This window comes from Ischnura elegans, chromosome 4 (genome assembly GCF_921293095.1).
Source record: "Ischnura elegans chromosome 4, ioIscEleg1.1, whole genome shotgun sequence".
NCBI lineage: Eukaryota > Metazoa > Arthropoda > Insecta > Odonata > Coenagrionidae > Ischnura > Ischnura elegans.
Window position 1 is genome coordinate 53,939,076 of NC_060249.1, and position 16,657 is coordinate 53,955,732.

The following is a 16,657-nucleotide window of genomic DNA, read 5'->3' on the forward strand; positions in this document are numbered from 1 at the left end:
TACTCGGAGATAAATCTAATAAGGAGAAGTACATGCTGAAATTTCTCCTTGAAAATATACGTTTAATCGTAGTGTACCGAGCCTTTCGGTGTATCGACGGCATAAGGGATTGAATGTTTTCTAAAATATTTGGAAGAAATGCGTTAGTGCCCAGTGAAACCAGGTTATTTGGAAAGATGTTGGTTTCTGCGCTTAAGATGTGGGTATCCTCTCTGGCAATGAAGTATTTATTTGACGATTCTATGGAAAAGGCCGTTCCCAATCAGATTCTTTCACCGGTTACTTATTCCTGTACAACAAGTGAACGTCTGCTTTATGAATATTCAGGTATTCATTGCCTTATCCCGGAAAAAATGATGTAAATTTTGTTATCAGTACTTAATTATCAGTACATTAATTTGAAATTTGCTTTAAGCGTAAGTCGTTTTTCTGAAAGGAATGTGTAATAGATTTGAGTCGCCTCTCTTAATCAAGTTCAGTTACAAACGGTCAATAAAAATAACATAATTTATTTGATTTATTTCATTTTTCTATTACTCGGGGAACATTAAAAGCTAGTTTTTCACGGAATAATATTTAAGTTTCTTTTATATTTTTCTCAATTATTGGACGTATATTGTGGTTCGAATCATTAATTGCTGTTTATTATACCCTTTAAGTGTGACGATGACGTCTGCATGAATGACTTGAATAATTTTTTGCCTTCATAATTCATCATGGAAGATCCTTGCATGTGCGAGCAAGCTCCACTCGTAAATTTGGGCGTCTAAACATGAGGTGACTAATCATTTGCTTAAAATATTATCGAATAGTTTCGAAGTGAAAATTCCGTGAGTAGGCAGAATTACATTTTTGTGATCCGTGTATTTAGGAGTCATATGTCTTTACATTGGTATCGTAGTTATAATAACTCTACTAAAACTTCGCGGTAGATCATCTTTAATACAACACGTACAATTATAAAAAAGTTACCAACCCTCGAAGTTCCAAGCAGTCACGAGCTAATAGATATGCGAAAAGTAGGGAAATCTTCCGTTCTTAACTGGTGTGGTAAGCGTTGGAAAAACCTACTGCATGCCTTCCAAATTGTTGTGGAGTCATTGTGATGATGACAAAATTCTTTTTTTTAATAGGGTTGAGTTGTTATTGGTTTAAGCAAACGTAACGGATTCATATAGCTTAAATGTTTGAGGTTACATTTATTCTATACTGGATTGTATTATCTGTGTTTACACTTTTACTGATCGATTTCAATGGGTTCAAGTGTAAGGGGAAACCAAAACGCTTTCGAAGCATTTCATTCGTGTTTTGAATGAATCACTTCAAATTGTTGTGCATTTCATGAATATAGTTGCAATATTGTGTTCAGATGACGGTGGCAATGAAATTACCTCAATGCAAATTAATTATGATGCAATATCACGTGTTGCCCCTCTAAAATCCTTCAGTGTTATGGAGAATACGTTTACACCATCAAATTTTGTTGCAAGTAATGCAATTTTGCTATGAAACTGCTGTTGTGTTCATTGAAATAAATATATCCCCTAACTGGGATACTCATTTACATGAGTTACCATATTTTTGACCGCCGAAAATAAATTATGAACGCATGAACTTGATCAATACTAACCATGCCCATAGAAATAGTACTTGAACCCATGTTATAGGAAACGTTATTTGTCTAGCCACTGTGCTAGACAGTGTTTACTACTTGTCATGCAAAAGCAAACCTAAACTGGTGACCGTACAGCTTGAAGTGAGAAATGATAAGAGACTAGTAATGCTGTTGTAACTACATAATGATACAAAACGTATGGCTTAAGATATTAGGTTGTGATTGCCTGCCTGTGAATATTAGCTTAGCTTTTGCCAGAGAAGGTGCTTATTCGTTACACTTCATGCGCAAAAGGGTAGACCTACGTAATCGCGACGAATCCTCACGTGAGAAGTCCTTGCGAGTATTACGTATTTTTTCCGCAAGAAGCTGTGAAAAATTAAAAAATAATTTTAAAAATCGTTATTTTAATAATTTAACGCAATGATGCATACATTGACGTATTTACACTGAAAATACGTATTTTGAACAATCTCACGCGAGATTAGAGGGAGGGGATCGAGCCTAATGTAACGATATCTCACCCAGGGGAAAGGGGGGGTCCAAAAATCGCAAAAATCACCTCACGTAATTAGCGCCCCCTTACTTTTGGAATGGTTGAGGCCGTATATTTTAAACGACATTAGTTCGATTTGAAGGTGACGCAGACCCGTAACTAGAGGGGCGATGTCACGATGGGGGCACGTGCCCCGGGCGGCAGATTTCATGGGGAGGCAAAATTAGAAAAGTTTATTTAAAAAAGGTAGTTAATTTTTCTAATTAAATTTTTTTACGATAATTATTTATTTCTAAAGTCTCAAACAATAATATTAATAAAAATTCGTAATAGAATATATACATGCGGTGTGTAATTTCAACTACCGCATCTCAAAACAATAGTTTACGGATGTATTATATTTTAGTAGTGGGGGAGGGGGATGGAGGGACTGAGGGGAATCTGGGAATGGATTTCACCCCCAAACAAAACTCCTATTTCCGGCCCTTAGGTGACGTATCGAAAAACGGTATCTAACAGTTACCTTAATTTTTCACTCCACGAGTATCACAAACAGCAGTAAGAAAAGCAGGCCATGAGGCCCCTATCATAATGAACTCTATAAATCTCAATTATTATGGTATTACTAAGCAACAGATTTTAAAGAATAGCTTGCCTACTCGCCATTATGACGGCAGGTTCTAGTTTCCTCTGGTTAGTATCAACGGAGCAACACAGTTACAGTAGAAGAGGCGGGTTCTGATACAAATTAGAAATTTTGGAGGGATCTTCCTTGGAGCGTGGACAATATGCAATCCGTAATAATAGGCCTAAAATACCCAGGAAAAAATTGTCATTGATTTCTGGGTAGGAGGTTAATTTGCAGGGCAGGGTTTGTAGGCTACCCTTCTCAAAAACCTGGCAGAAGATATCTTCTATATTTGAATAACCAATTTCCAACGATTCATTCAGTTGGCTGGTAAATAAATGTTAAAATTCATATGTATTTGTATGAAAGAAAGGGTTACGAACACAAGGTTCGAAAAGGACGTAAACATTTCTTTTATTTTTAAGGTAGTAACTTTTTTTGTCCTTAATTCTTCCTCTCTCGTTGAGATGAAATTTCCGTAAAATTTTTCCAATACATTGGCCCGGAAATTTTCAAAATTTGTCTGTAAAAGTCAGGGAATTCACAGGTTGACATTTGAATGGACACCCTGCAAGGTGATTCACCCTTTCTAATATAGTGTTTCTCCAAAGCTATATCAAATTATGATCGTCATTAAAAATATATGCGCATTCTTCCGCCTCGTTGTTGAAAAATCTGAACTTCGAGTTATTTTGTACTTTAAAATAAAGGGTCAAATATATATATAGTTGTTGAAAATGTACATATTTTTAATAACAAATCTTCAACTTCGTTTTCCCTCAGAAGATGCACAGCATTATGAAGGGGCTCGTATCTCCGGAACATTTGGATTTTGATTCCCCTAACTACTCCCCCCCTCGCACTCCATGGCTTTGTTTCTAATCGCGTCGCGCCTAACCCTCCACTAGTATTATCTCAGCACAGTCCCAGTCAGAAGAAAACCTTCGCAGCGAATCGAGAAACGGATTGAAACTTGACAACCTCCGCCCTTCATAAAGGACCTCAGTGGACGGAAGGGGGGGGGGGTGGCGAGCGGACTCTTAGCGCAGCGCCGCCGAGGGCAGCGGAGGAGTAGTAGACAGTTCCGCCTCCGCGCTATTACCCGTTCATTCCTCGCACAGGACGGAGCGCTCAATTCCGCTCCGAGCGAAGCCGTACCCTCCGTGGTGTTTGTTGTTCTAAGGGGCGACGAAGGACTCGCTCTCCCGCGAACCGTTGGCGGGTCGGCCGGGGGACTCATTGTGGAAGCAGCCTTCCGGAGGATGGTAGTGCGTGGAGGATGGCGACCCAAAGAGGAACCGCTCACGCCGCTGCGGGCGAGGAAGTGATGTCGCTCTCGTATCTTCCGACGCGACAGCCCGTCGACATCGAGTTCATCGACCTGTCGTATTCAGTGCCGCTGGGGGCAAAAGGTGAGCGATGAAGGACGTGACCCAGTTCGTCCCGGTATGTCACATACGCACTCAGATTTGTTTACAAGAGGGTACTGGTAGCCCCAAACCATGGTATTGGCGTGTCAAGTTCGCACAGATCACTCACTCTATCCTTCGATCCGATGGTCGCGACCAACCTCAAAACAAACCGACCGGTCGGTTTGTTTTGAAGAGGGCAGAGCTCGCCCCAAACTAAGGATATTGCGTGTGAATATCACAGATTCAGTCTGGGTATGTCAGACACTCATTCAGCGGTTCGACCCGAAGGTCGATTTGTGAAAAAGAGGGTAAAGGTCGCCCCAAACGAAGGTATTGTGTGCCGTGTGAATTCCGCACCCATATCGTTTGTGTATGTCACACAGACGCATTGCTTAAACCCGACTCTCGATTTGTTAACAAGGGATGTAGAGTTAGCCCCAAACCATGGCATTGGCGTTGGAATTTTACACAGATCGTCTGGGTCTGTCAGGCACTCACTCTATCCTTATATGATGGTCGATTTGTTTACAAGAGGGCAGAACTTGCCACAAGCTAAGGCTATTGCGAGTGAATTTCACAAATTCACCGCGTTCATGTGGGCCTGTCAAGCGCTCACTCAGTGGTTCGACTCGAAAGTCCATTTGTTTGGAAGAGGGTTAAGCCCCAGACGAAGCTATCGCCGAGTGAATTTCGCACTATCATCCATTTTATCAGGGTTTGTCACTCATATACTCAGTGCTTCAACCAAAAGGTAGATTTGTTTGGAAAAGTGTAGTGCTTGCTCTCCTCGAACTAAGTCACAGGACAGTGGATTCCACAAATTCAGGGTTGGGGCCAATTTTTTTCCTTGAGCCGCCTCGCGAGAAATTTTTGGTCGATGCTTCCCAAGGCTTACCATTCGGTCACGGTATTGGCAAAATATTTTGAAAGTCACGGACGACGGATTTATGGGTCGCGCAGATTTTGTAGTGGGAGGTTGGGGACTGTTCGTCTGGAAAAGTCGGATGATTCGGTCCACTTGTTGGGGGTATTGATACCGTGCCTGGCAGCGCGATGGCGGAGGTTTTATATCCGGTACTTTCCAATGTGTCTGAGAAGGTGACAGTCGAGTAGAGGAATATCACCGTTTTGGACACTTTGGGCGTGGTGGCCTTCTGATAAAAACGTGTTATTATTTGATTTGACCATGTAAATGAATACTTGTGAGTGTCTTATTTCGAGTGTAGGAATTGTTTCAAAGCGCTTCACAAGAGTTTAAAAAATGCAATTATTTCTTCTCTGTCCGTAAAAATATCAAATTTTGAATGCATTTTCCAAAGCGTGTAAAGCGACTACAATCAGCTAGCTAGGCCTGGTTCAACCCATACCGGGTATCAATTCCGAGGTATTTTTTGTTGGTAGTTAGAGCAGTACATGCGTGTAGCAAGGGGGTTCCACCTAGAAGTCTCGTGGCGCCTCTGTCAGAAAAATTCGACAAACGAAAAAAAATCTAAATTTTTTCGTATCATACGATGCATACGATATTGTCATAAAAAATTAGACCTAATTTTAGTTTTGAGAAGGTTAAATTGAAAAATAATTCCGGGGGGAAATACTACCTCTTGACGCGGGGTTACCCCCAGAGGATGGGTAGACCTGGGATGGTCCCATGGCCCCCCCAACCATTTTCACTGCCAATGCACATAATCTAACGATTTGATCGTTGGATTATTTTTCCTCATAGAATGATCATCCAAAATTGCTAGAACATTAATAGCTTTGCTTGGTTTCGCTATTTAGTGGGCCTTCTTCGCTTCTATAGCGTTGAAGTGTAATTCCCCGTCCCATCCCTACCGAACCTATCCCTTTCCAGAGGCGTCGACCGTCTCCTATCGCGGCGGCGCCTCTTTCCTTTTTCCTTCCTCTCCAGCCCCTCCCCGGGTGATCGGGCGGATCAAGCCACGGGCTTGGGTCCCGGCCCCGGTGTTTTGTATCCCTGAAGGGCTCCCTTTGAACCCTCATACTCTCTGCCAATGCACATAGTAGAACATTAGACCACTGACTGAACGCTTCAATTGCCGCATGAAGTTACCTTGAATACCTCCAATGTCAGCTCGTGGCTAGGTTAGGGTTTGTTTTCCCCAGTGGCGGATACAAAAAAAACTCAAGGGGAGGCGCAAATGATATCTTGAGCTACCTTTATCTTTATCGCAATAAAAAAATAATCAAGTCACATGTAAAGTTTAAGAAAGTTTCATTGAGTGTGATTTTATTCATATACAGACTGTCCCACAGGTCGTGTGTCATTTTTTACCTCTAATTTTAGTAACTTCACCTCACGCAATATTCATGAAAATTGGCATACTAATGGGGAAAAGTCCTAAATTTTGTTGAGTTTTTACAATTTTGACCTTTTGACCTCACAATGTGGGTACACTTTTTAATTTGACTTATGGGGTTTCAATGTAAAAAAAATCGAGATAGAAAAAAGTCTGAATTTCACTGACCAAGATGTCAATTCTTAGGTTTTCGGACGCGGGAAAACCGAAAATAACACTTTTGTTTACGAAAAGTCAACCGTTGACCCAGTAAGGTCACAGTGAAGGCCAAAGGGGTGGCAAAAAGAATGGCATACCAACAAAGGTGTCGATCCATAGGTTTTAAAGGGTGGCCAAGTCATCGGTGTTGTCCAAATACCCGTCTTATCCACGTATGCACACCATCCGCCACTGATTTTATGTCTATAGTTATGTCTTATATGTGGTTATATATCCTACACTGGTTTTTAACCTATTACTCAGATATCTAAACCAATCTATGGGATGAGGCATCGAGTGAGTGATAAAATATCACTATCCTGAAGTTTAAATAGCCTCCACAGCTATACGAAGGCCAACATAGCTTTTCATTCAACGCCCATAATACTCATCTTGAGTTATTCTCCACGTTATATATATAGTCAGGGATTTTAACCCTGTTGTGAAAAACGTGAGTAAATTGCGAACCAATGGACTCCGAAAAGGAGTACGAAATTAGCAGCCACAACAAGGCTAACCCGTTATACTAATACTGGCCCTTTCATGGTATACTAATAATAAACTGGCCCTATATTTGTGATCACATACAATTCTAGGTTTTTAGACTTAATAGAACTAATAATGGACCATGACATTTCTCCATTTGATGCAGTACCCATGTTCTAATACCATATGATTTAACCCATTAGTGCATAGCGTCCGATATATCGGACGTGTGCCATGTCTCACATAAATACTTCTCTAGTCGATAAATTCAATGAGTCAACTAAAATATTAGCGGGGGGGGGGTGAAGACAGACATCCATTTGAACTTAATACAGTTTTAAAATGTAGCGCAAGTCAACTGGAGCCCATAAAAAAATAAAATACACACGTCCGATATATGGGACGTTATGCACTAACTTTTCATTGGGAACGGAATTATAAATGGTAATTAGGGACCTCTTATATCTTATAATGAAGGTCTTACCTTTCATCTGTGTCCATTTTATAAGAATATCCAATATTAATTCATGAAAATGAGAGACAAATCTTGTATTAACCATACTGTCGTCGTGGCTTCCCGAATGACTATAGCTAATATCTATGTAGATCAAAGTCCCTCATAGTTCGTTTATTTTTATCTATTGAATCTACAATTTTATTCGGTGATTGATTACCTAAATACATTTGCTATATCCTTTTTTCGATGCCATTTATTCATTTTTCATGAGATTTCATTCATAATTTCAGTATGTAGAATTTTTAGAATGTTGTCGTAATATTTAGTCTTAAAATTCTGTCTCATCGGCCCATATTTTCTTTGAATTCAGAATCACGAAGCTTAAACATCTGTAGTAGCGGCATTCCCTCCATTATGTAACGATAGTCATTTTTATTTGCACCATTAAATACCATTACCCCAGGCCGCTATTTTTTTGTAACGGTACATTGTAGTAGTTACATTCGAATGCCTCATTAGGAAATTCAGTCTCGCAATTTGAATACGAATAATAAACTTTTTTTAAATGATTATTCCCTATTCTTTGCTGTTCCTTTACGTGCAAGCACAATTTCTCATTGACTTTTGTCAGCCTACCATGATATCTGATTGGTTTGCCAGTAATTTTGAGGAGGTGACTATTTTTTCGATTTTCTCCATTCAAGATAGGTGGGTAGGTTGATAGGAGAGGACCCTGCGTTGTCTTTAGCCTGCTCACAGCTAAAGTTTTCAGGATCACGGCTTCGTTTCACGTCCGACTTTAAGAGTACTTTATTAGGGTGCTTTCTTCACTACTTCCAGTTAGGGTTTAAGGGTTGTCTTTTTTAGCATTTTCACTGCGTTTATTGTCATCTCCCTAAACCAAATGCAAAACCGTGTTCGCTCGTTTACCATTTCTAGTTTAAGTGATTTCCTCATATAAGATAAATTGCTCCAATGAATTGGTTCAGTCGTTATGTATAAAATATCGCATGCGATGCATGTTAGCGCTTGGGATCCCCAGCTTATGGATTCAAGGAGCAAGAAGATCATTTTACGTATTGAAATCGCTTCAATACGTAAAATGATCTTTATTATCATCATTATCGTATTGAAATGTCAAGTGTAATGTAATACATTATTTTTATTTACTTACTGGTGGAAGTGATACGAAATCGTGCGGTGGACATATTTCTCAAACGAAATCAAATATTATACACGTGTAGGGCATTTGTGGGAATATTTTGTGCTGTTTTTATTTCGAAAAAAATAGATTATTTGTAAATACTTTTATCTCATCCTTCTCTAGTTGAGGTAAAGTTTCCTTATTGCCTTATGAGTTGTGGTAAAGTTTCCTTCTCTATTGCATCTCAGATTCCTTTCGCAATTTTCAGCTTAGGATTTTATACATTGTGAAATATTTTCATCCAGAGAGTAAAGTTTTTCAGTCCTTTCCAACGTTTTCGCATTTACTGCGTCGAAGTTGATTTCAGATGACGTTTCAGTCGTCTATTTAGGCCACATCTTCAGATCAGATCGCTCATACATGATCATAAGATGTGGCCAGCGCAGGCCACGAAACGTCATCTGAAATCAACCTCGACGCAGCTAACCCGGAAACTATGGATACAACTGCAATCCAGCGCTGCGAAATTCTCTAGCAGAAAAGTAAATTTTTCAATGGTATTACAAGTTGGTTTTCGTTTCGCTATCAGAATTTTGAAAGCGGCTGTTGAATTTCCATGGCGTTAATTTTAGGTTTTGAATATATGCCTTGTTTTCTTTAAGTTATTTCCTATTATGTTGTGGATAACTCGTCTATGGTCGAATCGTATTTCTTAGCTCTTTTGCATTTCGCATTAAAACTTCGTGTACTTCGAAAAATTTTCTACTTGCTCATCTGTAATAATACGCCCGAAATGAAGTAGGTAATACGCTAGAATGGAATTATTAATGGATAAGTTGTAATCTACGTCAGAAGACAGGTTACCGAAGCAGCCGAACTTTATTCACATCCATCACAATTAGCGAAGAGCTACATTTTGAATCGATCTTATGTTGATGAAAAGGACACCTCATTAGCAATACTCATTTCAAATATCCTTCATTTCTCTCATACTCCATGGTAGTGGCTGTAATATACCTCTTTGATTTGCTGTAGGCATGAACAGATACTTTATATTTTAGTTTTACTCCATCTTTTTCAGTGTTTCTTGCATGTCTCCATGAAGATCTTCTTCCTCGTTCGTGCTGTACTAGATTTCTTTCTCTTGTGAAGCGGCCCAAGGATTTGCCTCCTTTCACTGACCCTATTCACCTTGTCTTTTTACGTGGTCCCAGCAATCTCAACGGTTATTAGATTCCTTGCATGAAACCATGTTGATGATATCGTAGCGCTCGCGGAGTAGTATGTAAAAAAAAACTGTTAAAAATTTTGGTCTTTTATGCGTAATGACGGTCCTCCCCTGGCTTTCGTTTTTCAAATGTCGCTTCAGCAGATTTTTTTGTTAGTACGTCACTCCTCCATCTTGCCATTTGACACTTGTGTTTAAGAAATAATATATCTCGAGATATAGCTATATATTCCAGAATGTATTATTTTTCCTTGAATTGCTAATTGGTTTACTGATCACTCAGTTGCTATCCATGTTACGGAAATAAAGCTTTCTGAAGTAGACCCATGAAACGGTAGTGTTTTTCTTATCTGCAAGTCAAAACAATCAGGCCACCGCGCACCGGAAACGCCAAGAAAGTGTTGAGTGAAGAACAGTCTCTCTAAAAGGGAAGTTAAAAGCAACATTTTGATGTTTTTTTCAGAACTAGTGATAAGCCTGGGCCTTGAGCGAGTGTTTCTTGAAGTTGCACTTTCCTCCATTGAGTGTTCGACGCAGTTTTGTGATTTAGAATGCATGGTCTTAATAGAAAAATTTAGTATGTGTATGCGTATTTTTAGTGGTGATAATCTATCGTATGAATGTTTGGTGTGTTAAATTGTACATTACTATCCGATAGAGACATAGAGGAGGTTGGCATAGAGTTCAACATGCTCTCCTGTTCATGCAATTAATTTTTATTTCATTTTGATTATAATTTCGTCCCCAATTAATACGTGATTTAAAAATTGATCATTTACCCCCATTTATCGTATACTATCCTACAGTGCGTTCCACGTTTAGTTGACAGTGTTGGATCTTATTGAGATTCGTTTCCCTTGTTAATCTCCATAACGCCGAGACCGTTGAGTTGCCAATATCAGCAGGACAATTAGTATTACGTTATGCAGTGTTTAAAAATTTATTATAATGTAGGAAGAGACGCTGCATTCATTTGTGACGATAGTTTTTCGATAAAAATTATAGCAGAGGCTATAAAAAAAAAACATTTCCTTACTTTTCGTTAAAAATGTATACGTTTTTACTTTATCTTCTTCTCGTAATTGTCGCCTAATCATTATTTAACCGTTATAGTCGTTGCTACCCCTCAATTTTAAACATTTATGGAGAACGTGCCGTATTTTAAGGGACACCCTTGTAAAACTCTTTTATACCTTGAACATTTTTGTGCTAACAGGAAGAATCAAACATGTATTCTGAATTTTATTTATCAGCTTTTTAGTTTCCACTCATTGTTTCTTAAAATAACGGAAATTTTTATTTAATGATACGTTTCCTCATTTTATTCACGAGTCAGTGCTTGAAAAATAAGGATCGTGTATCAACTGGGCCCTGAGGGGCTCGCCAACTCCCGCTCCCCCCGAAATAAGGAAAATGTTCTGTGTTTAAGTTGTCTACTCCCAAGTGCTTAGATCTATCGTAGTACTTGCCATCCATCTACTACCTGTACTAGTCGAATTTCTTAGTTTTTATTTCGTATTCATTTTTAGCATTAATGTAACAGAGTGTCCTTATTTAATATTGCTTACCGTGGTCTTGCATTTAACGTGTCCCCCTCCCTCCTCACCAAAAGATATAATCCACATTTGCATCTGACTGAAATAAATTCCGCTACACTGAAAAAACACTTTGGATATGAGAATCGTAGGTTTGGGTGTCACACCCAAAGCTGAGGTGAAGGAAAGGACTTGTCCATACATTTGGTTGTGTCACCCAAAGGGAATGGGTGATGAGGAGTTGGATATTCCAACTACTCCTTTGGTTGCTACATCCAAAGAAGATGGACGAGTACTTTGGGTGTGAGAACCAAAGCGTTGGGTAGCTCATCAGAACAATGTTTGGATGCCGAATGAAAAGTTTAGATCACCTGCCCAAAGGATTGCGCCCCTACCCCTTCCTCGCTCGTATTCAGCCCCACTACACTTGAATATTGTTCTTTTTCAGCCCATTTCTAACAGTGCAACTAAATAATGAGAAAATCTGCAGTTGTCATAATACCTATCTATTATCACATAATTCAACATATTGTAATGTGCGTGGGTGGAAAAATAAATATCCCCATTTGTAGAACACTAGAAAGAACATTTATTTTCAATATACAAACACACAGTTACATAAAATTCACTCCAAACACACAATTTTTCTCAATCTCTTCTTGTTCATTCTCCTTTCCTCGTCAATAACCTCCGTGCCAACGCTCTCGATGATTACTCCGCAAGACTCGATGAATCCACCGTTATAATATCATAAAAAGTGCACAAAACACTGTGAATTAATATCATTATCAAATTCTATACCAATAACATAAAATATTATTTAAATACAATCACAACATATTATAAATATCATCGGGAAATACAAGAAACGTGAGACAATTTAACTTCAATAAATAAAGGTCAATGTTAATAAGCACAGCAGCACTTCCGACAAAATATGATCTGAGAGTGTCAACTTTGTTTTAATAAGCACATAGAGATAACAATAGGAATCTGAAGGACTCATAAGCAAAGGGTGGTAGTGCGGGCATGAGAATTAATGCAACATGGCGGTGAGAATAAACACAAAATGGCCGTGAGAATAAACAACAACTCGCAACTTACCAGCGAACACATGGATATAGGCTCCAAGTCCAGCCTTCGATAAGAAATTCGCCGTCCCCTCGTCCATAATCTCGAGCAGCAAGAGCAACGAAGCACAAGCGGCAGCAGAGTTCGCCCGTTTTGCCCACAACAAGTCCACACCTGTCTACGGCTTCCACGGCTAAACACAGTACTGCGGGAGTGCTAGAGAGCTTCATAAGATTGCCACCAGAGCGCGTAACAATAGATTTAGATTTCGCACCTAAACCGGTAGAGTGCACTAACCATAACTTTGGTTCTCCCATCCAAAGGACGTTGACTGGACGTGTTTGGTGTGACATTCTTTGCCTTTGGTTCTCACATCCAAAGAGTTAGTTCTGACGTCGCATGATTCTTGATGGCGCACCCAAACCTCCCCGCCCAAAAGGGTTTAGGGTGTAGCATCCAAACCTGTTCTCTCAGTGTACTAATCCATTTAGACCAGGATATGCAGTTTCAGATACATTGTCGTTTTTAAAAAATTTTCCTCGTCTTAAATGGCCAGAAGGAAACTGTGCGGAGTTCATTTTCAGCCCACCTATACAAGCAAGTGCGACTGTTGAATGGTTTCTTTTCGTCGCCGAGAGGGTCGCGCAACATTTCGGTGAGCGGTGGTGGTCTTTGACCCTCGCCATCGCTAACTGGCGTCGTTGTGCAGTAACGCATCGAGTATTCATTAACCATTGACTCGATTTCACCTCATTATCCAATCAGGCATTATGACATCCAATCTTCGTTCATTGGCACAGATACCGAAGTGACGTATCGCGACGTTATAAAAAAGTGTGTTGGATATTTCTTTGTGTTGTTCAAAGAGAAAAAGTAATTTTAAACTGTTATAACTTCGGTGATGGTCTTAAATGTGGACAAAGAAGTCACGATGGACAATGTGATTGCATTCTATTTTTTCGTTTTTGGATCTGATTCAGTTCGAAATTATAATAATGTATATATTCATAATTTGCCCTTAAAGTTACGAGCATTGAGAACTCGGCAATATATTCTCCCTTTCGGGGGAGAAGGAAAATAACTGACGTCACTCCCTGCTCCCTCACTGTAATATTGGGCGCTACCAAGTACTCCCCCTTACCCCGCTTTCCCTAGATTTTTCCATATTTTTATAACTATTTTGAATGCGCGGCATTGTTTTTAATTTCCTTTTAACAATCGGTTAGTTTTATACCGAAGTGGTTTTCAAAGGAAAATCTGCCGTCTCGTGCGTATAGAGTATCCTTTAATAAATATTACCATAGAGTAAGTATATATACTTACTCTATGATATTACGTATTCACTTCAATAGTTGAACTTACCATACTCAACTCATGCTTTTTTCAGTGTTGGAGCTCATATTTGTTGGTGCATCGTAGTTTTTTTCCCCTCCAAAGACGCCTCAAGAATTGGGAGGCAATTCGTTGTAACCAAAAGCAGAAATACAGCCGGATGCTCGCAGGAAACATGGAACATCATATTTTTTGTGATATTAACGACAGGCTGTATACATTTATGGAAGTGAGTCGTAATTGAGAGATAAATAACTTCGTATTGCTTCACAAATAATTACGAACGTGCGTAATGATATGTTATTTTATTTCATTTTAGTTGCCCTAGCGGAAGTTCTTAAAAATAGCATACCGTATAAGGTAGTTTGTTAAAAATCAAATTGAAGTTAATAATACCAAAGTTCGATCATGAGGCTACATATTTTTTCGTTGCTATAGAAATGGTCTGTTTTCTATATCTGTTTTGTATCGAAAATTTCTGGACTCGGGCCGCTGTTAAAAGACGGATATTATAGAATTCGGGAAGCTAGATGTCCATGTAACATACAACAAGCTTAACTGCTGCAAGTAATGGCATACTCTCTCGCTCAGTTCAACTTTACTCTCGCAACTAATTTGAAATCCCAAACTGTGAAATTTCCGAATACTTTTAAATCCCGTAAAATAACGTCCTCTGTGATGTAACTTTATATGCCCTCCCAATTTGTATCATCTGCATTCCTGTTATATTAGTGGTCGTGCGTGATTTTCAAGGTGCTTTTGCGTATACGTTTTGGTGACTGGCATTACCTTGAGTGCCCTTCAGCAAAAAATTAGGCACGGAGAATTTTGAAAGGAACGGTTGGGGGAGGGACTTCTTTCAGGTGTTCTCATGCATGGGATGAGCTCGAGTTTCGAAAGAAATCGGGGAAGGACGAATTGCATGTTCTCTCCTCCTCCGCGTCTCAGAATTTTCATTAATAGCTCGCAATTACCATACTGTCCATTGTATTACATTTTATTTTCTGCTTATCATTTATTCCCATCACTATTCATTCAATTTCCGTGGCCTTGTTGGCTGTTTTCCTCCGACAGTTTGTTTGTTTTATCTCTCATCTTAAATGAAGAATGTCATTTCCACGGATTTATCACTAAAATGCATAAGAATATTATTCACGCTTCCCATTTTCGTCGGTTAAAATGTAAAAGATACGGTTTCTACATTGATTTCACGGATTATATAAATATTCTCTTCACATGCACCTTGATTTTAAATTGTGGCTACATTCTGCTTCATTGCTTTTATCTCGTCTCATTGGCTATCATGTAACTTATTTTAGAGCAAACATGGGATAGTAGGAATCAATAAATTCTTGATTGCTGTTTGAAATCTCAGCAAATATTTCAATTTACCTCACGTACTGAATGATAGTTGAAAACATAGGCTAAATAAGTGAACCTTAAGAGTGGGTAGAAAGTATTCATAGAAAATAACTGTTCCTTAATTACTGTGAATGTGTATCATAATTTTAAATTGAGCCCGAATTTATGCTTTGTTCCCATTGATCGCAGCTCGTAAAAGTGACCTTCGTAAGATCCATGGTCTAGCCAAGAGCGAATAATCACTTCGGCCTTAAGTGAGCAGGAGACAATCAGACGCGATAATAGATAAGGACGCAAATTTTACTTCCGCATGATGACGCAAAATACTTAACCGAGCAAAGTGACGTGCTTGAAAATTTCCGTACAAATAATTTACTTCAATCCTATATTTTCCATTCCTTTAATCATTGCGTGGGGGAATACGGATGTATATTGTGGCGAAAATTTACCGAATATAATACACAATAAATGGATACGTATTGATACCTGAATATTTGACCCCGACCAAAAGCCTATGCAAATGTCAGTTCCGGAGGTGAGGATTTCGCTTATAAGTGTTCCGTGATAAGTGATAGGTGTAGGTATCGCGCTGAGTGTAATTATGACTCACGTTTATTATCCAAGATTATGCTGCGGAAATAGAGGTTCACGAGGATAAAAACCATCTTTCGCGATATAATTTGTTCGTTGAATGAGTACCTCACTTTTTATGGTTATTGCTATCTCTCATATTGGCCATTGATGAGTTTTTCATCATAAGGTAACGGTGGATGGCAGACGCTCTTCAACAGGTCGTTTCGACATCCGTGGTTTATTTGACGCCATTGTATACTTTCTAGTCCCTACCTCTTAGCGTGCTGTGATTTGTAGAGTACGTCCTGAAATATCGAGTCAAAAACCTTGGTCATTTTCTGCAATTTTGATAAAAATATCTGGTGACAAACTGCGTGATAAACTGGTGACGAATCATTCTGCACGGAGGAAGTCGTGCCGAAGTTCTTTAAACGACCAGCCCTTCCATCAAAAGGAGTTGATCAGCCTAAATAACGATGATCATGCAAAGAGAAAGGCTCTATGGTTTCTGCCAAATATCATCAGTGGCCCGATATGTATTTTAATGGACCGTACTTGAATAAAATTGTAAACCTCTTTTAAGATTGTACAAGCGGAATGATTTAGTGCATGTGAAAGCATGATATTCGTATCGAAAAAGGCATTCAACGGAAGTTGATTTGCAGTTTATAAGTATTACGTCCAGTATTCGTTGAGGTTATTCATGGGTAGTGATTCTACTTCTTAGAAAGTCTTTGGTGAAGACATTTTGTTGTAAGCATGGTATTTGGAGGAGGCAGCCGACAGCAAAGTAATTTGTGCC

At 39.1% G+C, this 16,657-nt stretch overlaps 1 protein-coding gene across 1 annotated transcript in view; it reads left to right on the forward strand.

Annotated features, from left to right (window-relative positions):
- The first annotated feature begins 3,818 nt into the window (after nucleotides 1–3,818).
- LOC124157497 (ATP-binding cassette sub-family G member 1-like) overlaps nucleotides 3,819–16,657 on the forward strand; it is an 83,487-nt gene continuing 70,648 nt past the window's right edge. Inside the window, exon 1 of the mRNA XM_046532235.1 lies at nucleotides 3,819–4,151. Coding sequence (XP_046388191.1) covers nucleotides 4,019–4,151 — 133 coding nt within the window. The 5' untranslated portion in view covers nucleotides 3,819–4,018. The remainder of the gene's footprint in view (nucleotides 4,152–16,657) is intronic.